At 46.8% G+C, this 22,648-nt stretch overlaps 3 protein-coding genes across 3 annotated transcripts; all 3 read left to right on the forward strand.

Moving 5' to 3' along the window:
- Positions 1–7: 7 nt before the first annotated feature.
- On the forward strand, positions 8–1,514 carry LOC108664641 (flavin reductase (NADPH); the record flags this gene model as incomplete). Its single annotated transcript, XM_018151264.2, has 2 exons — positions 8–329; positions 903–1,514. Coding segments are annotated over 2 exons (474 nt in total), but the record flags the coding sequence as incomplete, so codon positions are not given.
- A 5,742-nt stretch (positions 1,515–7,256) lies between these two features.
- Positions 7,257–17,524, forward strand: LOC108664642 (the record flags this gene model as incomplete). Its single annotated transcript, XM_047879906.1, is given in 8 exon segments — positions 7,257–7,367; positions 9,078–9,199; positions 9,373–9,500; positions 9,771–9,911; positions 10,126–15,042; positions 15,265–16,054; positions 16,419–16,897; positions 17,439–17,524. Coding segments are annotated over 8 exon segments (6,774 nt in total), but the record flags the coding sequence as incomplete, so codon positions are not given.
- Positions 17,525–17,633: 109 nt separating this feature from the next.
- LOC125177690 lies at positions 17,634–22,641 on the forward strand. Its single transcript, XM_047879907.1, has 6 exons — positions 17,634–17,652; positions 17,855–18,365; positions 18,673–18,878; positions 19,734–19,906; positions 21,004–21,089; positions 22,511–22,641. The coding sequence occupies exons 1-6, from the start codon at positions 17,634–17,636 to the stop codon at positions 22,587–22,589; spliced, it is 1,074 nt and encodes a 357-aa protein (XP_047735863.1). The 3' UTR covers positions 22,590–22,641.
- The last annotated feature ends 7 nt before the right edge of the window (positions 22,642–22,648 follow it).

The following is a 22,648-nucleotide window of genomic DNA, read 5'->3' on the forward strand; positions in this document are numbered from 1 at the left end:
AACACTATACTGTACACTGTTCCAGCCTTCCTGTTCTGGGAAGAACACTATACTGTACGCTGTTCCAGCCTTCCTGTTCTGGGAAGAACACTATACTGTACACTGTTCCAGCCTTCCTGTTCTGGGAGGAACACTATACTGTACGCTGTTCCAGCCTTCCTGTTCTGGGAGGAACACTATACTGTACGCTGTTCCAGCCTTCCTGTTCTGGGAGGAACACTCTGTTCCCCCGCGGTTCCGTGAGGTTGACGGGGACCACAAGCGCATGCTGGCGCTGCTGCGGGACAGCGACCGCACGTGGGTCGCCGTGTGTCCCCCACACATCACGGGTGAGGGGGCGATGGGCCCATTTTTATTTAATAATAATAACTTTGATGATTATATATTTTAATCATTTCATTAACGAGGGGGCGATGGGGCGATTTTTATTTAATATCAATAACTTTGATGATTATATATTTTAATCATTTTGTATACGATAATGATATATTTTGATCCTTTATTCAAGATTGTGATCGATTTATTTGATGGTGATATTTTTCAACATTTTATTCAGAGCATTTTTTTGTAATAAAAGATCATATATACCGCTCACCCCACCACTTCTTCACCCCATCATGGCCTGTACCTTTAAAATTCTATGCCTAGCATGTGGGCCATGGCCCCATAAGGCATAATTGGTTACATTCCCACCCTTAGAGTGGCCAGGCTGGGCCATGGCCTCATAAATATCAAGTCCCATTAACATTCCAATAATCATTAAAGGGCCCCGGGCCATAATCAATGGGCCCAGGGCGGGCCATGGCCCTATCAGACCTAATAGTTAAAATTCCCACCCACAGAGGGCCCATCCGGGGCCATGGCCCCTGGCCGGGTCTAATTGTTAACATTCCTGCCCTCAGAGGGCCCAGGCCGCGGGGACTACACGGTGGCGCGGGGCCAGGGCCCTGGCAGGACCATCACCAAGCAGGACTTGGGCCACTTCCTGGTGACGTGCCTCACTGACCCCGCCAACTACGGCCAGCTCTGTGGCCTCTGTGATGCGCCTCAGTAGCGCCTCTGCGGGCCTCAGTGGCAGCTGCGTCGCTTCAGTGTCTGTGTGCTTTGTGTGGCCTCACATGGCTTGTGTGGCCTCACATGGCTTGTGTGGCCTCACATGGCTTGTGTGGCCTCACGTGGGTTGTATGGCCTCACATGGCTTGTGTGGCCTCACATGGCTAGTGTGGGCTCCCAAAGTAGTCCATATTTAGTTGCTGGGCACAGTAGGGGTAGCTTGATGGTCTATAATTAAGCTCACATATTAAGACAGGGTTCACAATACGCTGCCAGTCACGGGCCAGGCGTATGCCAGTCACGGGCCAGGCGGAAGCCAGTCACGGGCCAGGCGTATGCCAGTCACGGGCCAGGCGGAAGCCAGTCACGGGCCAGGCGTATGCCAGTCACGGGCCAGGCGGAAGCCAGTCACGGGCCAGGCGTATGCCAGTCACGGGCCAGGCGGAAGCCAGTCACGGGCCAGGCGTNACTAGTTGGGGTAACTCCCCTAGTAACGGGACTAGTTGGGGTAACTCCCCTAGTAACGGGACTAGTTGGGGTAACTCCCCTAGTAACGGTACTAGTTGGGGTAACTCCCCTAGTAACGGGACTAGTTGGGGTAACTCCCCTAGTAATGGGACTAGTTGGGGTAACTCCCCCAGTAACGGTACTAGTTGGGGTAACTCCCCTAGTAACGGGACTAGTTGGGGTAACTCCCCTAGTAACGGAACTAGTTGTGGTAACTCCCCTAGTAACGGTACTAGTTGGGGTAACTACCCTAGTAACGGGACTAGTTGGGGTAACTCCCCTAGTAACGAGACTAGTTGGGGTCTCTCCCCTAGTAACGGGACTAGTTGGGGTAACTTCCCTAGTAACGGGACTAGTTGAGGTAGCTCCCCTAGTAACGGGACTAGTTGAGGTAACTCCCCTAGCAACTGGACTAGTTGGGGTAGCTCCCCTAGTAACGGGACTAGTTGGGGCAACTCCCCTAGTAACGGGACTAGTTGGGGTAACTCCCCTAGTAACGGGACTAGTTGGGGTAACTTCCCTAGTAACGGGACTAGTTGAGGTAACTTCCCTAGTAACGGGACTAGATGGGGTAACTCCCCTAGTAACGGGACAAGTTGAGGTAACTCCCCTAGTAACGGGACTAGTTGGGGTAACTCCCCTAGTAACGGGACTAGTTGATGTAACTCCCCTAGTAACGGGACTAGTTGAGGTAGCTCCCCTAGTAACGGGACTAGTTGGGGTAACTCCCCTAGTAACGGGACTAGTTGGGGTAACTCCCCTGGTAACGGGACTAGTTGGGGTAACTCCCCTAGTAACGGGACTAGTTGAGGTAGCTCCCCTAGTAACGGGACTAGTTGGGGTAACTCCCCTAGTAACGGGACTAGTTGGGATACGATGGAATGTTACACTATTTTTCTTACAGGCAAGTTATATTTTTCTCTCACATGCAATGTTTAAAATAAATGTTATTTCAGAAGCTCGTTTCTTGTTGATCCTCGGAATTGTGCTGCTAGGAAAACAATAGTGAATAAAATGAGACTTCGCCATCTTGTCGTGGGTGACTATCATGCCATGTCATGTCATCATGTCTGATCAATCATGCCAGGTCATTCCATCATGTCTGATCAATCATGCCATGCCAAGCCATCATGACTCATCAATCAATCGTCAGTTATGGAAAGATCGGGTTCCAAAGGCGTATGCCAGTATCAAGTCACGAAAAGTACAAGAATCGGCAACAGGTCATGTGCCTATTTCTTCAGTGCCGAAACTTATATTCTATTCTATGTCTGATCGATCATGCCATCATGTCTGATCAATCATGCCATCATGCAGGAGCCACCCCCTGGCTGTCCCTTCAGGTAAAAGAAAGCGACACACTTGCGGCTGCCCCCCCCCACCCCGCCTTGATTCCCCGCGGGGGGAAACACATTTCGAAATATTCACAAAAATTTAATTAATTGTTTATATGATGCACACAATAAATAAAAAATTTTACAAATAGTGTTCCTAGTTGTACCGGCTAATTACTGACGCATGGTTTGTTTATAGTTGAAGTTTTTTTATCGTTTGCGGAAGTGAGAATTTTTTTTCCAATCTGGAAGACCGGATCAGCTGACCGCGGAGTCTCAGTGCCGCGCCAGACACGGTCAAGTGAGGGTGTGTAATATTGTGCTATGGTGATCCTGACACAACCTAACGTTAAGATGTAGGGTATCATACCCTGAGTCTCTGACACACGTGATTGCGAGTAATTAGACAATATTTCAATTGACTTTGTGCATCGTTCATTTTAAAAATTGTGAAATTTAAGAAGAAGTGCCATAAGTGATTTAAAATTTGTGCGAACTTACAGAACCGAGGGTGTGAAACTCAAGTTTTGAATTAAGATCGCGTGAGCTTCAGTAGACATTCACCTCACGCAGCAGAAGATATGATGTATTCAATCATGATCTGGTAAGTTCATCTTGCATCTAACTCGTTCTTTGAATGCCTTCAATAAATGTGACCTAGTGGGTGTCTGGGTGACCCAATAAATGTGACCAGGGTGGCCCAGTGGTTACAGTTCAGAGTACCAAGATTGGAGCACTGAGGTGCGGGTTCGATCCCGGCTCTGTGCGTCAGTTTCTGGTCAGAATCAGCAGGGAGGTCGGGCGGTTAAGCAAAGAAAATTTTAAAAAGTGAGTTGCGAGTTCAAGCCCTCAACATTCTGTGGATGTTCTGCAATGTTAACAATCGGCGACAGGCCTACGGCCTACTAAACTCTGAAACCGCTATATTACATAAATTTACTGCTATAATATGACTTAAACTGATAGAATATGGCAGGCACAGGCAGGGGTAGACGAGTGGCTACAGTTCAGAGTACGAAAACTTGAGCAGTGAGTTGCTTGTTCGATCCCAGCTTCCTGTGATTTTTTGATGACAATCAGTGAGTTGGCCGGGCGGTTGAGAACAGCAAAATTGAAGCAGTGAGTTGCGGGTTCGAAGGACATGCGCGTTTTAAGGGTGAGGATGAGCACGCGTTGGGGTGAAGAGGTGCACGTGTTGGGGTGAAGAGGGACGCGTGTTGGGGTGAAGAGGTGCACGTGCTTGGGTGAGGAGGTGGCGGGTAACCTACTTCAAGTGCCAGTTTTTACGGCCGCCAAAACCGGCATGACCGTCGCTTCCCCGCCTGTAGGCAGAAGCTGCGTGTCCAGCGGTTCAATCAGAAATATAAATGGGTCATGTTGTCTAAATAGTGACACTTTTGTACCCACTACACGAGCAGAAACCGGAAATAGCGCCGATGCATCTTTTTGCTGGGTCTGACTGGGTAATGGGACCAAGTCTCACTTATTTGTCAGAGTGTTGTGTTACCAACACGCATGTACCGATGACAGCCGTGGTTGACGCGAGGCTGTTATCTGTAACGCAAGGCTGTTATCTGTAACGTAAGGCTGTTATCTGTAACGCTAGGCTGTTATCTGCAACGCAAGGCTGTTATCTGCAACGCAAGGCTGTTATCTGCACCGCAAGGCTGTTACCTTTAACGTACGGCTTTTACACGCGTCCTACGATTGGCTACACACGATGGTTATTTGCAACAAGGTTGTTATCACTGCAATGGAACTGTTATCTGCATTGTTATCTCCTGCAGGCTGGTGCTGGGGTGTTGTTATCAACGGGCTTCAGCGGCGACCAACAGTGAGTGTTGCCTTCACCCGTCAGTCGTGAGTGTTGACTTCACCCGTCAGTCTTGAGTGTTGCCTTCACCCGTCAGTCGTGAGTGTTGCCTTCACCCGTCAGTCGTGAGTGTTGACTTCACCCGTCAGTCATGGGTGTTGCCTTCACCCGTCAGTCGTGAGTGTTGACTTCACCCGTCAGTCGTGAGTGCTGACATCATTTGTAAGTCGTGACTGTTGACTTCACCCGTCAGTCGCCCAAAGGTTGCACGTTGGCCACGATTTTATTAACAAGTTATTCAAAATGATTGACAATGAAAACACCACTATCCAGTTCACTAATGCAGTTTAAAGCACTTTTATTCCAATAGAAATATTGTACTTTAAAATGAGCACTCTCTACCTACTGTTAAAAGAGGCACGAAAGTTGGCAAAGAATATTCCGCTCAGTCAGGAAGAAGGCCCAGATTATAACCAGTAATACAAGACTAGCAGATTCTAGCTAGGGAGGTCAGAGCTGCAACTTCACTGATCGGCTAGCATAACTGTCTGCCCTAATTAAAAACTATCGCCCTCGCCGTCTCTCTCTGAGACAAATTTTCCCTGAAAGGGTCGGGAAGTCTAAGTTATCCAACAGGCTTCGTTAAAAATTGATACAAGTAAAATTTATCTCTAAGCTTAAATTAGTTGAAATATAAAAATTACCGTGAAAGATTTTCATTCGTTCACATCCCGCTCAACCAGATACATAGTTCTACGGGGTGCAAAGTTAAGGTAGGTAACTATCGCCATAAAATTGTGAGCGTGTTCTTAGTTGGCTAATAACCGCAATAAACTAAAAAAAAAAATAAGGATGCTCTTAAACTAATATTTATTCGATATTAATCTAAAAATACTCAAAAAGTGGTTATCTAACATGTATCTGACCTCGCTATTCTATTCAATCCCGTTGGTAAAATCTTACGATCTGGAATGTACCGTCAAACAGTGCGATAAAATAATGACGTAAACTATAGCTTAGCAGTCAAAAATAGCTCCACATAATGAATATGCACAAACAATTAAGTTTTGAGATCTTCGTCGTCCCAGGTCCAATGTTCTGAGTACGAGCACATCTCGCGCTCGATGTGGTCCGAGAGATCGGGTCCATAAGCCTGAAACCTCCAAAGCCACACGAGTAGCAGGAAAATTGAGGATTCCACTGCAACACGCGATGATCTTGACTTCTTGAGCATCTCGAAGTTCCTCGCTCGTCTCACTGTTGATAACCAGAGTTCTTACGAGAACCTCTGCGGTGCGCCATATAGTTACTTGCTCGAGTTAGCCTTCCCCGGGCGTCGTTCCCGATCTCCCCGCACGACAGAGTAGACCGATTCGTTGGTGAGCGTAAAGCAAGTCCTCTACATCGGGTCACCATCGGCGAAGTAGCTGTGCAAAGTTTTTCCCAGGCCGCTAGAGGTGGTGCCATCACAGCACTCCATTCCTAGCGCTCGGACCAGCCTGTCCCAGGCGACGCCTAGCGTTAAAGCACTAGTGGAAAGTGATTCTGTTTCGTTCTTTCGAACTCGTCAGTGAGGATCCACATCCCCAGACAAAATCAAGTCCAGATATATAGACAATGTCCCCGAAGAGGGAGGAGCAGTAGCTCTCTTCCTAATTCGTTTTTTCCCGTCGCGGAAAACGAGGATGCATCGGCGGGACGACCCGACCGTTAGACTTTCATCCCCAGCCAAGACCGGATTTCTCCGGAAAACAGACACCATCCTGGCAGAACGGCTATAAATAGCGAAGTTTTTCCCAGGCCGCTAGAGGTGGTGCCATAACAGCACTCCATTCCTAGCGTTCGGACCAGCCTGTCCCAGGCGCGTATTACACACGCCCAGCGTTAAGCACTAGTGGAAAGTGATTCTGTTTCGTTCTTTCGAACTCATCAGTGAGGATCCACATCCCCAGACAAAATCAAGTCCAGATACATGAACAATGTCCCCGAAGCGGGAGGAGCAGTCGAGAGGGAGGAACACACAAGTTTAAAACTGAATTGACTTGAGTAGAGTTATGCCTCGTTCTCACACTGCGGGTTAAAGGGCCGGAAGTCCCGGAAACGCCAAGCCGGTTGAAATGCCGGATTTATAGCCGGTATATGGGGCAGGGCTTAATATGCAAATGCCCTCCAGATAGCTGTCCCATAAGAGCCGGAAGGTTTCCCGGAAGAGCCAGTTATCCGGGAGATCCGGCTTCAGCAGCCGGGAGATCCTGCAATACCGGCTGTCAACGTATTCCCGGTACTCCCGGGAGCCTGCGGGAAGTCACGTATGCCTCCCGGATTTCCAGGTAGATCGCCGGAATTCCCGGGAAAAAAACGGTAAAACAGCAGGTAGAGCCGTTTGAGCAGTAAGAACTGCCGTAAAACCAGGGTAGGCCCGGCTTTTTTCCCGGTATTCCAGGTAAGTTATGCAAATTTAGGCCCGCCCCTTCCCCTGTTTCCTATAAATAGTCTAGGTGTGCGGATGGTTTCATCATTTCAAGCAGCACAACAGATCGGGCAACATCATGGTAAGCCAGAGACAGAGGATAGCCATATTGACAGAGGCTGTCAACATAATGGGAGAGTATGTACACATGGCCAAGGCTTTACAAGACAACAGAATTGCTATAGAATTGGTAAGTTAATTTTGATAAATAATATTGTGGATTTACAGAATTTCCTGCTTTTTTGGGTCGATTTCACCCCTCCCGGTACCCCAGGGTGGTCCCCCTGCCTTGCCGGTTGAGTTCTCACATAGCATCGGAAGAGCGGGTTGGGTCCCGGATTTTTATGGTTCCTGGCGTACCGGCAAAATTATTCAACATGTTGAATAATTTTCTCGACCAAGCCGGATTATGGCCACACCCTCCAGGAACTCCCGGATCTCATTTCCCGGATCTCCAGTTTGATAACCGGTACCCCAGGAATCGATTCCGGGTGTCTTCCGGCCCTTTAACCGGCAGTGTGTGAACGAGGCATTACAGTTCCGTCGAACATTACGACTCCAGAGTAACAGCTGAGCGCGGAGAGAGGGGTGGGATGAGGGATTGAAGGGCTCGCGACAGAGGGTTAGAGAGGAGGAGGGGAAGGATAAAGGTAGTCGGAGGGGCAAGGGTGAAGTTGACGGAGCTCGGTTCAAATGAATAGGCTTAACAGAAAGGCACTTCGCCTATATTCGCCACACTGTGCCTTCACTCACTAGCTTTAGACTCGTTTTTCAGCATAAAAAACAGGGAACCACTTTTTACTTGCTTCCACTTTTTGTTTGCATTCTCTTTCACGGACTTCACATCAAGTCTTTTTACCGAGATGCTTCAATACAAAATGTGTTATTACAGTTCAGCCAGCTTAGTGTAAATGCAAGATATGAGCCCGCGCAGTATGCACATCCGCTTTGTGACGCGGCTCAACCGCGACTGCTAAACCCCATTACCCCATGACTTCACTCACCCCATGAGGTCACTTCACCCTGTACGACTCAAATTCACTGCACGACGTACATTCACTACACGACTCATATTCACAATTCAATGCACGACTCACTTTCACTGCACGTCTCACATTCATTGCACGACTCACATTCACTGCACGACTCACATTCACTGCACGATTCACTTTCACTGCACGATTCACTTTCACTGCACGATTCACTTTCGCTGCACGACTAACATTCACTGCACGACTCGCTTTCACTGCACGACTCACTTTCACAGCACGACTCACATTCATTGCACGACTCACTTTCACTTCACGACTCACTTTCACAGCACGACTCACATTCACTGCACGTCTCTCATTCATTGCACGACTCACTTTCACTGCACGACTCACATTCACTGCACGACTCACATTCACTGCACGATTCACTTTCACTGCACGATTCACTGTTACTGCACGATTCACTTTCGCTGCACGACTCACATTCACTGCACGACTCACTTTCACTGCACGACTCACTTTCACAGCACGACTCACATTCACTGCACGACTCACTTTCGCTGCACGACTCACATTCACTGCACGACTCACATTCACTGCACGACTCACATTCACTGCACGACTCACTTTCACTGCATGACTCACATTCACTGCGCGACTCACTTTCACTGCACGACTCACATTCTCTGCGCGACTCACATTCACTGCGCGACTCACATTCACTGCACGACTCACATTCACTGCACGACTCACATTCACTGCACGACTAACATTCACTGCACGATTCACTTTCGCTCTATACCCACTTTTCAACTCATTCTCACGTCAGGATAAGCCAGCTTCGGGCTAAAGTTAAAGCTAAATTTAACTTCCACTTACAATTTTTCCCCTCGGTAGTCGCCCTGCAGTGCGGGTCGAGGCTGTCGGCGCCCGTGGGCGTGTGGCGGAGCGCCCGCTACCCTGAGCCCCACGGCGCCCCTGGCCTCTGCAATGTCACCGTCGCCCCCTTCAGGGATGCAGAGTTCATCAGGTAAACCTTACCTCCGGCTGCATAGGGGGCTCCAACAACTATAACCCTCCTTCCGTCATGCCCCCTCCATAACACCCTCTTGCGGTGCCCCGCCATAATAAACCCCCACCGTGATGCCCCCCCCACCATAACATCTTCCCGTGCTGCCCCGCCATAACCCGCCGTCCATGCAGGCTGGACTTCGTGGACGTGACGCTTGGCGCCCCTCGGGATGAGGTCTGCGGTGAGGGCGGCCTCACCATCTACGACCAGACGGGCGGCAGCGGGGGAGCCATCTGCGGCGCCCTCACCAACTATAGCAGTGAGAAATACCACCTGTCATACCACCTGCCATGCCACTTTTCTTACTTAATACTTCCCGTCGAACCACTGGTCGCATATCCTATCATACCACTTGTACCAACTGTCACGCATTCTTTCCTTCAAACTGTCATACCGCCTGTCATACTGTAGCTATACCGCCTGTCCTACCATGAGTCATACCACCTGACATGCCACCTGACATACCACCTGACTTATCACCTGTCATACCACCTGACATACCCACTGTTACACAAATTACCTGCCGCAGCGGTGGTGCGGGTGCTCCCTTCACCGCTTGGGTGGCCGGTGGGGGAGGTGAGGCTCGTGATGAACATCCTCAATGCGCATTCAAAATACGACATCAAAATCACGCAAATCCTGCGCTCGCAGCTTAGCTTGTCTCAGGGCGGTGAGTAAACTTGATTCCGGTGAGAAAAATTATGCCGTTAGAAATCTCTCTATGTTTAAACTAGACAGTGTGAAGTTCCGTCAGGTTCTAAATAAGCCGTGTTAAAGTCCTTTAGGTTTTAACTAGGCCCTGTGAAGTTTCTTTAGGCTCACACTAGGCCGTGCGAAGTATTCTTTCTCATCGTACGTAACAAATCAAATCAATTGTTGCGCAGGGCTTCCAGACATCGGTAGTTTTCAACAGTCCCCGAACCTTGAGCTTGATTTGTCCAACGACCACTCCGGTCCTGCTGCCCTCGTCCAGAACGCCACTCACGCTGTTGAAGCAGCAGGCTCTTATAACACCCAAGTTTGGAATCTTTCTAATGCTCCTGACGAAATAAGAATATTCAGAGCAAGTCCCGTGATGACCATGGATGAGCAGGGCAATAAACTATTTTCAAGCAGCTTCCTCAACCTGGGAATTCCTGTTCAGTCAGCTTCTAGAATTGGAGGACAGGAGGACGATTTGCCGCAGAGTCTACCAGAAGAACAGGAGTACCTCATGAAAAAGCCCTTTGGGGAAGAATTCAATGAGAATGAATCGATTAAATTGAAAAATGAGTCAAGTACAAACTCTGGTCACGAACCACATGATGAAGAGGTTTTACCGATGAATAATTTTCATGATAAACGTAAAAGCCCATCAATCGGTGAAGCCAAAGCGAAGCAAATCGTTCGAGACTCTTCCGGCAACCAACTCTTCGCATCAAACTATTTTAGCCTCTCCCCTGCTGACACGTCCGCGATCAGATCAACTGCGACTGATCAACATGGCGCTGAAAATTTTGAGACCCAGGCGACTTTCCCGTCAAGAGAATCCATTGAATATTTCCCAGACGATAACAGAACCTCCGCGTTAGTGGAAGCCCTCGAAGACTTCTCGAAAGACCAAGGGACTTCAATGCTATTGAATGGCTCAGAAGACTCCAAAGAAAATCAGGTAGCCATTAATTCAACAGACGCCTCTGATGACTTTACAAAAGACCAAACAATATTCGTTCTTGTGAAATTACCTACGCACATTACTGAATATCAGAACACCACTTCGTATACGGTAGCCTTTGATAACAGGCTGCCACATTCAACTATTGATCCTCCTAATGACGAAATTTCCTATCTAAAGGTCCCGCTTTCGTCGGCAAGTGAAATGATGCCTATTGAAACTGACACCAAGAATTACACAGATGAAGATCATATGAATCACGATATTTTTTCTCCTACAAACATTAAGTCGGAGTTTCAACTTGTCTACCACGATAATACCGAAGCAGACGACGCTGTGGCACTCTCAGGAGAAACAAAACCATCGATGAGCTTGGAAAGGAAACATAGCTTACAGTATTTCACCTTAGATCGCGTAGCACTTGCCCACCCACCTTATAACCCCGATGGAACGGAACTTTCCCACCCACTTAACAACCATAATGGAACTGAACTTGTCGAATCACCTTACAACCCTCATCGAGTGGAACCAGTTCACCAACCTTATAACCCTGATGGAGCGGAAACTGTTGACCAACCTTACAACCCTTATCGAGTAGAACTTATCGACCCACCTTATCATCCTGATGGAACTGAAATTGTTTACACACAGAATTTAAGACAGGCTGCTGCTGTCGGCAGCCAACAAGGAATCTCTTCTCAAACACAAGCAGCTCTCAATGCCCTGGCGCGGATGAAAATCGTTCAGATGCTCAGAACTTTGCACGAGGAAAAGGCTAAAAATATTAACACTGATGGCAATGAAGCAATAGACGATACACAAGTCATGGGAGATAAGGAAGACGTTGATATTGATAACCAAGCAAGTAATGTTTCTGATGAAGGTGCAGACGAATCCAACCCCGCACTGTACGTGACAAAAATAGGAAATAAGTTGTACTTTTTGAGACGTAAATCCGAGAGCCACCAGGAACCCAAATCCCCCACCAATGTGAAGTCAGCCACTGGTTCGAAAGATTTAAGTCTGGATGAAAAGAGGCGTAAAATCTACGCCCAGCTGGCCGAGAGGATTATTCATGAAGAAAAACAGGTGATTCCTCCTAATCGCAACATGGAGTCCAGTACCTTACTTCGCCTGAACACAGGATCGGCGTTGAGTGACCTCGCTGCGAGAAACCAAATGCAGGAAAACAAAAAAATAGAATTACTCGACAAACTCAAGATGTTGTTCGAGCGCAGCCATGACTCCTCCATCATGCAACATCATAACATAGGGACTCAAAAACCGAGGGCTTCTTCAGGTCGATCGCTCGGTGAGCGGAAGAACGACAAATTTATGGAATATTTTTTACAGCATTTAAGAGAAGCGTTTTTAGAAAGTTTATTGACCAGCAGCTTGGTACCTGAAACTTCAGCCAGCGGTGCAAGTTTATGGAGTATGTCTGAGAACATCATGACGAAACAGGCGCTACCTACTCGCAACAGAAGCTTGCACGTCAGACGGCCTGGGGCATCAGCGCTGCTCGGGCTAACGAGGCTCAACGAACTGATGCTGCATAACTCTGATGCTATGCATCAGCCATCAATGCCGCACCCCAGTGATGGCTTGAATGATTCCTTCCAGTCCACTGCAGATGCTTCGACTGTGGAACCATTGAACTCGGTTAATAATGTCTCTACTGATGAGGTCACAGCTGATGAGGTCCCTCCTGATGAGGTCTCCCCTGATGAGGTCTCTGCTGATGAGATCTTTGCTAATGAGGTCTCCGCTGTTGAAATCCCAGCTGTTGACGATGAGTTGGGTATGGATGTCAGAAAGGAACCTGATTCTTCTAACATTCAAGTCCCGCAGAACACTCCTGATGTCAGTCATTCAATAAACCAGTTGGTGGATGCAATTATTCTGCAATGGGTGGAGTCAGAGTTGGACTCCATTAATCTGGATGCTCAGCAAACCCATACAAATTCCAACTCATCTACAGCAAGTGAAGTGAATCGGGATTTGAGAAATATGACCCAATCTCTGACTGATCTTTCTGCAGCTCATTTGTTGAAGTCTTTAATTTTATCACAAAATGAGATCAACCCTGAAGATAATTCAGATTTAAAAATGAATACTTTTCTATATCGTACAACTACAACGCCTGGTACCTCTCCGGAAGAAGAGGCGATGTCCCCAAGCGGACCAAACCCTCTGGGGGCGTTGCCCGAACAGGCTACCGCACCACCAAAAAATCTCGAGGTTCTGAAGGTATTACAAGAAAACCTTCAAAACGCCATAAATGAACACATTCTGCGCACGATGCTCCAGGAACAGCTTCAGAACATTCTTGTGGAACGTCAAACTCAGCCAAATGACTCTACAAACATAAAGCAACCCGCGCTCATGACCGATGAAAGAAATGATAGTTTGATCGGAGCTCTTCAAGATGATAGTCCATCTTTCATAATCGCCGATAACGATACGGATTACTCATTCCTTTACGATGCGCTTTCTGTGCAAGAGGAGTCAACAAAAGGATATCAAACTGTTGACTTCGATTTCCCAAGGCCAGAGATTGCCAACAAGACCTCGTCTCTGAAGGGAACTGCACTAACAGACGATTACGATTTCCCGGACTACCACCCTAGTCAGGTCCTGCCAGACGTGTACCAGTACTCTGACTTCCCGCAAAGTTCTTTAGCAGATCCTCGTCCTCCCAGCCTCGAAAATGATCAAAATTCGAATAAAAATCGAATACCAAGCAACGCTCTTGCTGTGCTGTTGCAATTTGCTGGCCTGAAGCAAAGCCTTGCGTTGAACACGACAGAAAGCGCGTCAGAAACGTCATCAATAAGTTTGGACAAGACGAGGTTGTCTGACGTAGCTCCTGCCAATTCAAAGGTGGTTCTCCAGCTCATCGTCACAGGACAAAGCCAGGTTATTCCATCAGGACTCGACGACTCCGAGCTTGTAGACCCACCAAGATCGTCTTTCCTGCTGGTAAATTTCCCGCACCATCGGGTGGTGAACATCACAACTGCCGAGCAGATTGATAGAAACATCACCATCATATCTGGCAAGTTTAATGACTCTCTTATGTCACCTTCTTCAAATGGTGATGATCTCAGTCCCCCTTTCACCATCAGCGTCGCTCCCCAATTCGAATCTTCGGCCCACATTTATAAGGTTGGCATCATTGATAATTCCGCCTTGTTGGTCCACCGAAGTGACAACGGCACCGGAGACCCTCCTGTAGGAGGTACTGGCGAGTCCACATTCTCTGCACTGAACGGTAGTGCCAACGACAACCTCGCGCAGAACGACGTCGAACAAGAAGGGGGTGTTCCGGTCACGGATTCTCCTCATAGGGCTCCTAGTGCCAGGTTTCCAACGCTCAACATGGGCGTCATCAATTATTCGATGGACAATTCCCTTAACGACTTGTCACCTGCAGCCACAACGTCGATCAGGCCCGATTTTGACTTGAACTCTTTATCCGGTAATGGAAGTTCTGATCACAGTAATGATGAAAGTAGTAGAATTAATGGGGAATATCATGGTAGTAATGATGAAAATCATGGTATTGATGGCGCTGCAACAGCAGAAATGTCCGAGCGGGAAGTCACACCGATAAACTTGACTCATACGATGAACGAAGACGAGAGCACAGTGGGTGACGTGGATGCTGGGGGCACTGTGGGTGACAAAGATGTTGATGGGGGCACTGTGGGTGGTATAGATAGTGTCGTGATGGACGTCGTGTCGATGGGGAATGCATCCTCTGAAATTCGTGTTACTGGTGATTTTAGCTACTTAGATACCGGAATAAGTTCGGTTTCAAATACTGGAGAGACCCCCGTTATGGGGATGCGAGGAGGAGAGCCCTTGCCTGGAGGAGTTCCCGCCATCAACACGGTGGGAGGAGAGCCGTTGCCTGGAGGAGCTCCCACCATTCAGGCGGTGGGAGGAGAGCCGTTGCCTGGAGGAGCTCCCACCATTCAGGCGGTGGGAGGAGAGCCGTTGCCTGGAGGAGCTCCCACCATTCAGACGGTGGGAGGAGAGCCGTTGCCTGGAGGAGTTCCCGCCATCCACACGGTGGGAGGAGAGCCGTTGCCTGGAGGAGCTCCCGCCATTCAGGCGGTGGGAGGAGAGCCGTTGCCTGGAGGTGACGTGGATGCTGGGGGCACTGTGGGTGACAAAGATGTTGATGGGAGCACTGTGGGTGGTATAGATAGTGTCGTGATGGACGTCGTGTCGATTGGGAATGCATCCTCTGAAATTCTTGTTACTGGTGATTTTAGCTACTTAGATACCGGAATAAGTTCGGTTTCAAATACTGGAGAGATATCCGCTATGGGGGTGCGAGGAGGAGAGCCGTTGCCTGGAGGAGCTCTCACCATTCAGGCGGCGGGAGGAGAGCCGTTGCCTGGAGGAGCTCTCACCATTCAGGCGGCGGGAGGAGAGCCGTTGCCTGGAGGAGCTCCCACCATTCAGACGGTGGGAGGGGTGACCCGCATCGCAGGTTCTTCCGTATCCGCGACCGCGGATGGCGCACCAAAGTTCGTCCTGTCGAAGTTCATTCCAGGCATTTCGTTATCTGGAGGTTTGAGTCTGGGGCTTTTTGACGGACTATTCGCAGCGAACTTAAATTTCCATACCATCAACGAAGTAACTACAGGAAATCCAAGTTCAATTCGAAATGACGACTTGTCTGAGCAAACGCTGAACTTGGAAAACGAAATTCAAGAAGAATCCGGAACATTTTCTATTAGTTCTTCTGATCCGTCTTTGAGAAATTTTAGCGCAGTAGAAACCATGACCAACGATACAATTTCGGGAAGTTTTTTGGATGGAACAAACTCGATTTTGTTCGATGCTGGCCAAAATGTTTCGACTGTTGGATCGGACATTCAGTCCTTCGATCTCTTCAACATCGTCCAGCAGCTCACGAGTATCGCTAACGTCACATTCTCTCCCGAGACCTTTCTGCCTACCGCTGGTTCTCAAGCTTTGATAAACCTGAACTCCGGTTCTCAAATTTCGGCGAACCGAAGCTCGGTTTCTGAAACTTCAGCGAAACTAAATTCGGGTTCCGGAGCTCCAGCGAACCAGAACTCGGTTTCTGAAGTCCCAGCGAACCAGAACTCAGATTCTGCAGCTCCAGCGAACCAGAACTCGTCAAATTTCGGCGAACCGAAGCTCGGTTTCTGAAACTTCAGCGAAACTAAATTCGGGTTCCGGAGCTCCAGCGAACCAGAACTCGGTTTCTGAAGTCCCAGCGAACCAGAACTCAGATTCTGCAGCTCCAGCGAACCAGAACTCGGTTTCTGGAGGCCCAGAGAATCAGAACTCGGTTTTTGAAGCCCTAGCAAACCAGAATTCGGATTCTGACGCTCCAGTGAACCAGAACTCGGTTTCTGACGCTCCAGCGAACCAGAACTCGGTTTCTGAAGCTCCAACGAACCAGAACTTGGTTTCTGAAGCTCCAGCGAACCAGAACTTGGTTTCTGAAGCTCCAACGAACCAGAACTTGGTTTAAAGCTCGGTTTCTGAAACTTCAGCGAAACTAAATTCGGGTTCCGGAGCTCCAGCGAACCAGAACTCGGTTTCTGAAGCCACAGAGAATCAGAACTCGATTTTTGAAGCCCTAGCGAATCAGAATTCGGATTCTAAAGCTCCATCGAACCAGAACTCGGTTTTTGACGCTCCAGCGAACCAGAACTCGGTTTCTGAAGCTCCAGCGAACCAGAACTCATATTCTGCAGCTCCTGCGAACCAGAACTCGGTTTCTGAAGCCACAGAGAATCAGAACTCGGTTTTTGAAGCTCCAACCAACCAGAACTCGGTTTCTGAAGCCCCAGAGAACCGGAACTCGGTTTCTAAAGCCCCAGAGAACCAGAACTCGGTTTCTGAAGCCCCAGAGAACCAGAACTCGGGTTTTGAAGCTTCAGCAAACCATCACTCGGGTTCTCAAGCTTCGGCAAACCAGACCTCAGGTTCATCGGGAGCCCCTTCGTCAAGTGAGTAGCTGGTCGCTGAGGCTGTACAAGTATTTATTTTAAGTAAATGGCGATTTGTTCATTTAATATCCTTGAAATAAAAATATTAATGTTTGAAATATTGATATTTTATTATATTCTATTGATATTCTTATCAGCGCGTGGAAGAGATCAATAACTTTTCTGTCACATGCCACCTGTCACATGCCTTCGTCACATGCCACCTGTCACATGCCTACTTTCACATGCCACCTGTGACACATGCCACCTGTCACATGCCACATGTGCTATCACCGACCAGTAAACTAGTTTGCAGTAATTCCTGCTCTAGTGACCGACTGTAACTAAAAATCTACGTCACTAGTTAGCACCATGAAGTAGATACATGAAGCAAGCTTAAATATCTCTAGCAATGGCCACTTTTTAACATATTAATCATACTTTGCCTTGGTAATTAGCGACAGTCAGTATTTACAACAAATCTGTTCTATTAGTCACTAGTAGCGGGCACTAGTGAGCTGCCCTAACCAGTTAGTTACCTCCTCCTCCCCCGTGCCCCCAGACGTGCCCACGCTGCCCCGCAACATTCCCCCGCCACGGGTGACCGCCACAGTCCCCCCGCCGCCCCCACACGGTGCCTCGTATTCCGTATGAACGTCTCACCCGTTGTATATCAATATGTATAACTATACGAAAAACGTTGTATATTGTGTATTGATTATAGCGTAATGCATTGAATGATGAAAAGTGTAATTGAATGGTCCGTGCTTCATTATGTGCGCTATTTGCAACGTTATTTTTTATGTTATAATAAATGGTGTATACTGTGAAAAAAAAATTAGAATGACGAAAAGCATTATATATATACTACAAGATCTATGAAGCATACCGTATTATGAATGACAAATAATTTACGTATTGTACAGCCTTATTAATGTTTGGCGATCAAGATTGTAATCAATCCTCGCCGGTGTACAGGGTTCGATTTTAACCCTGACGTGTGTGCAGGGTTCCCTCTTAACCCTGACGTGTGTGCAGGGTTCCCTCTTAACCCTGACGTGTGTGCAGGGTTCCCTCTTAACCCTGACGTGTGTGCAGGGTTCCCTCTTAACCCTGACGTGTGTGCAGGGTTCCCTCTTAACCCTGACGTGTGTGCAGGGTTCCCTCTTAACCCTGACGTGTGTGCAGGGTTCCCTCTTAACCCTGACGTGTGTGCAGGGTTCCCTCTTAACCCTGACGTGTGTGCAGGGTTCCCTCTTAACCCTGACGTGTGTGCAGGGTTCCCTCTTAACCCTGACGTGTGTGCAGGGTTCCCTCTTAACCCTGACGTGTGTGCAGGGTTCCCTCTTAACCCTGACGTGTGTGCAGGGTTCCCTCTTAACCCTGACGTGTGTGCAGGGTTCCCTCTTAACCCTGACGTGTGTGCAGGGTTCCCTCTTAACCCTGACGTGTGTGCAGGGTTCCCTCTTAACCCTGACGTGTGTNCTGAGTGAGGGTAAGCTGAGTGAGGGTAAGCTGAGTGAGGGTAAGCTGAGTGAGGGTAAGCTGGGTGAGGGTAAGCTGAGTGAGGGTAAGCTGGGTGAGGGTAAGCTGGGTGAGGGTAAGCTGGGTGAGGGTAAGCTGGGTGAGGGTAAGCTGGGTGAGGGTAAGCTGGGTGAGGGTAAGGTTGGCTCGTGTAATTGAGTTTGTCGTCAGAAATGTGATTAATGAAATAATTAAACGAAGCCTGTTTAACATCATTACTAAGCTACATATTTTCGAGTATCTTGGTACTTACGGGCTCATTAACTCGACAGGCACGCCAAAGCACCGTACAAATTACGGCTGTTCTACGGCGACCGAAGCTTGAAACCATCGTGGAATAACACGGACTACACGGGCGTGACACACGTAACCTTCCACCCCATGTACGATTATCGTAACTATCACTCCGACGTCGCGGTGCTGACCCATGCAGAGCCCGTGGTGGGACGTACGGCCGTGACGCTGCCGTCCTCGAGGGGTGAGAGCTGTAGCTGCCCTAAGAAATTGTAGGTACCTAGGCTTCTGACCAGTAGCTGCTGCGCTCGGTTTAAAGTTATTCTGGGTCTGCTTGGTCAACCAGTCTAAATCAGCGTCTGGTCAGAATCTCCGTTCCGACATTATAGTCGCCTGAGAGTATGAAAAGTGTGTCCTGAGAGTACCATGACAATCCTAACAAAATTCAGATGCGGGCCTGACTCTGCCGCCCAGGACTCGGGGAGCACGTAAATCAGCCGCTAATATCTGCCCCGGCCTGAGTTGAAGGGCAGCCTATAAGCAGCTTGCAAGCTCGGCATAATTTGGCAAAGCCAAGCCTTGTCATACTCTCAGGACACACTTTTCATACTCTCAGGTGACTCTTAAGTATGAAGGAGAGTTTGAACAGAATCTGACTTCGGCCGGGTGACCTAGGCGGCAACATGGCTTCCTTATAAACAGTTCTAATTCTCAGGAAGGTCCCACATAATCTAACAAAATCCCGCAATAATTTCACAAGGTTTTGGATGAAGTATTTACGATTCCAGCCAGAATTACAAATATCTGAACAAGAGTTTTCCGATGGTCAGTCCTGATCAGCACCGTTCAGCAGGATCCACGCTCTGTAGTTGACAACGATTAATTGCCATTAGGTCCCACTGAGAACCATCGGGAACCTTTAAGTGCTATTAGGTCCTATTGAGAATCATCAGGATCCATAAAGTCCCACTGAGAACCATAAGGAACCCTTAAGTGCAATTAGATCCCACTGAGAACCATCAGGAACCACTTCTACCCGATCGCGTTGCAGATCTGATGTGATCAGAGACGTTTCATTCTATTCTAAACTATGTCACAGAGACGTACGAGGGCAGCACGGTCATGGTGCTGAACAGCAGCATGGGGAAGACCTCAGCCCTCCCCTCCGCGCGGGTGTTGGGGAGGACGCAATGCAGTGAACGGCTGGGGAGGCGCGTCCTACAGCAGGAGATGTGTCTTGAGACCCACAACCCCAGCTTCCCCAAGTGTATGGTAACTTACTACTAATAGCTTATTATACAAAAAACCCTCAAATACTAATACTAATACTCTCAAATACTTAATAGAAGGAGAAAAAGAATGGTTATAAATACTTGAAATACTCAGAGAAAGGAATGGTTACAAATACTTAATAGTACTTAATTTGTATGCTTCTCTTCAAGCTTGGCTTGCTGAGAGGTTAAGATTACCAAGATTGGAGCAGCGAGTTGGGGGTTCGAGATCCGCAATTCGTTGTGAAAATTCTCACCAAAATCAGCAAGGGGTTAGATAATCTACTATAGATCAACAATTGAAGCTGAAACCGCTTTATAATTATAATTAATTTATAATTATATATTCCTAATTAATTTTAATTATATGAATGGTAAAAACGGCAAATTCTCGTTTACGTTTACGATTGCCCCCGCTGGGAAGGAGGCTTCAAACGAAACATTTTTATGTTTTGCTGTGATGAAGTAAATTTAGTTCTCGGCACAAAAATTTAAAACTTTAAGTTCTTTGAACCTCGGACATGGGATCTCCATGCGAGGTTATAACAAGCTTAGTGATGACGAGGTTTGTGATTATCGGAACCGAGGGATGAGGTGCTGGTTTTTTTATATTCTTATTATATATTCTGATAACACTAAAGATATATTAAAAATAAACAATTAAAATTAAATATTCTGATAACAATAAAGATATTTTATCATACGCCGTTGCACTGATCGTGATTTTTTTCACCACTGAAATGCGTGGTGAAAAAAGTTTACAAAATGGTGCCCCCACTTCATCACACCAAAATATTGCTCCCTATTTCATCACAATAAAATGTTGCCCCTATTTCATCACAATAAAATGTTGCCCCCTATTTCATCACAATAAAATGTTGCCCCTATTTCATCACAATAAAATGTTGCCCCTATTTCATCACAATAAAATGTTGCCCCCTATTTCATCACAATAAAATGTTTCCCCCTATTTCATCACAATAAAATGACACAATAAAATGTTGCCCCTATTTCATCACAATAAAATGGTGCCCCCATTTCATCACAATAAAATGTTGCCCCTATTTCATCACAATAAAATGGTGCCCCCTATTACAGGAGGCAGGGGGCGCCGTGGTCGCGGGGGTCCCCGTCGCCCCCGTCCTCGTGGGGATCATGGCGGGCGCCCCCGCCCCCCGCTGCGGGTGAGCTCCCCTTCGTCCCCCCCTTATTTTAATTACACTGTAATGGTTCTTCAATATAAATAATCTTTATCTAAATAATCCTTACAATAAAAACATATAATGTTTTTAATCCTTATATACATATTTATATACATATAATCCTTAAAATAAAAATATCCTTTCAAGAAAAACAAATAATGTTTTTTCCTTATATCTACAGATAATCCTTACATCATACGAGTACCTATAATAATAGCAGGTTAGCATGGCGTGGCCTGGGGTCGATAATTCCAGCCAGGATATAGAAATCCCTGAATAATCCTGGGATTTCAGAATCCTTAATCCTGTCATTCTCTTAATCCCTTTGATAATTAGGAAGCGTGTGAATGCCAATTGAAGAAGGACCTCTTCAAACCCCCATTTTACATTGAAAATGGAGCTCCCAATTTACTCACTGACGTGGAAGGAAAAATAATTTTTTCAATATTTGGAAAAAATTCTTTTGTGTCTTAAATCAAATTTATATCAATCAATTCCAAAAAAAAATTTCTATTTGTGATTCAACCTTCCCCTCCCATTCCTCCTATCCATCTTCTTTATATATTTATCCTTATTTTTTATCCAGTCGTCAACTAAAATGACACATAATAATGTAGCGTACTTTGAAATGAGTCAAATATGAGTTGAATGTTCTGTATGAAATATGGTTTGAACCGGTCATTCTGTAATTATCATACATAAGCTCTAATATCATTGATCTCATTATTATTAAATATTATTGACAGGATTCTCATTAATATTAACACGTTGACTACGAAGTGGTACATAGGAGTACCACGAAATGTATTTTCCAGGACGTAGTGGTACATAATTCAGGTTGCCTAAAATCGGCCAAATCCGAGAACAAAAAAGGCCGATAACTCAATATATACTAGTTTATTTGTAGCCTCTGCTATAAAAATTCAATTTATTTTCTTTTTGCAGTATTTAAAATTTAATTAGGAAGTACCCCTATCATAAATTTTAGCTGGCCAACGCAATTGAGAAAAACTAAATCACGGAATTTGTCCGGAAAAAATGACCGTCTGGCAAAACTGTTTGAAAACGGTACTAAAAATGAAATAATAGTACAAGATAAAGCAATCGGAGTCAGAGTGTTAAATAATAATGAGATTAATATATACTCCATATATACTATTATCTAATTCCGAATCTTATTTAATATCATGAAATCCGGGCAAAAGGAATTGCAAGTTGACAGGATTCTGCAATTGGATGAATCATGTATCCCGGACTAAACTGCTAATAATTGAATAATTACTTAACTAACGCGAGCATTATAATAGTTTAATTAGTATATAATTTCTATATAATGCGCATATTTTTCGTAAATTGTGTTTGTGATTTTGCTGTTCACGTTGTAATGATGACGTCACCAACAGCAATACGTCGCCCCGCGTCGCGCTGCGCGTCGGTGACGTCATGAAGTTCATTGACCTGGCGACCCACGCTACGTCGTGACACTTGAGTCGCCATGTGGGGTGACACTTGAGTCGCCATGTGGGGTGACACTTGAGTCA

This window comes from Hyalella azteca, unplaced genomic scaffold, assembly GCF_000764305.2.
Source record: "Hyalella azteca isolate HAZT.00-mixed unplaced genomic scaffold, Hazt_2.0.2 contig4161, whole genome shotgun sequence".
Lineage (NCBI taxonomy): Eukaryota > Metazoa > Arthropoda > Malacostraca > Amphipoda > Hyalellidae > Hyalella > Hyalella azteca.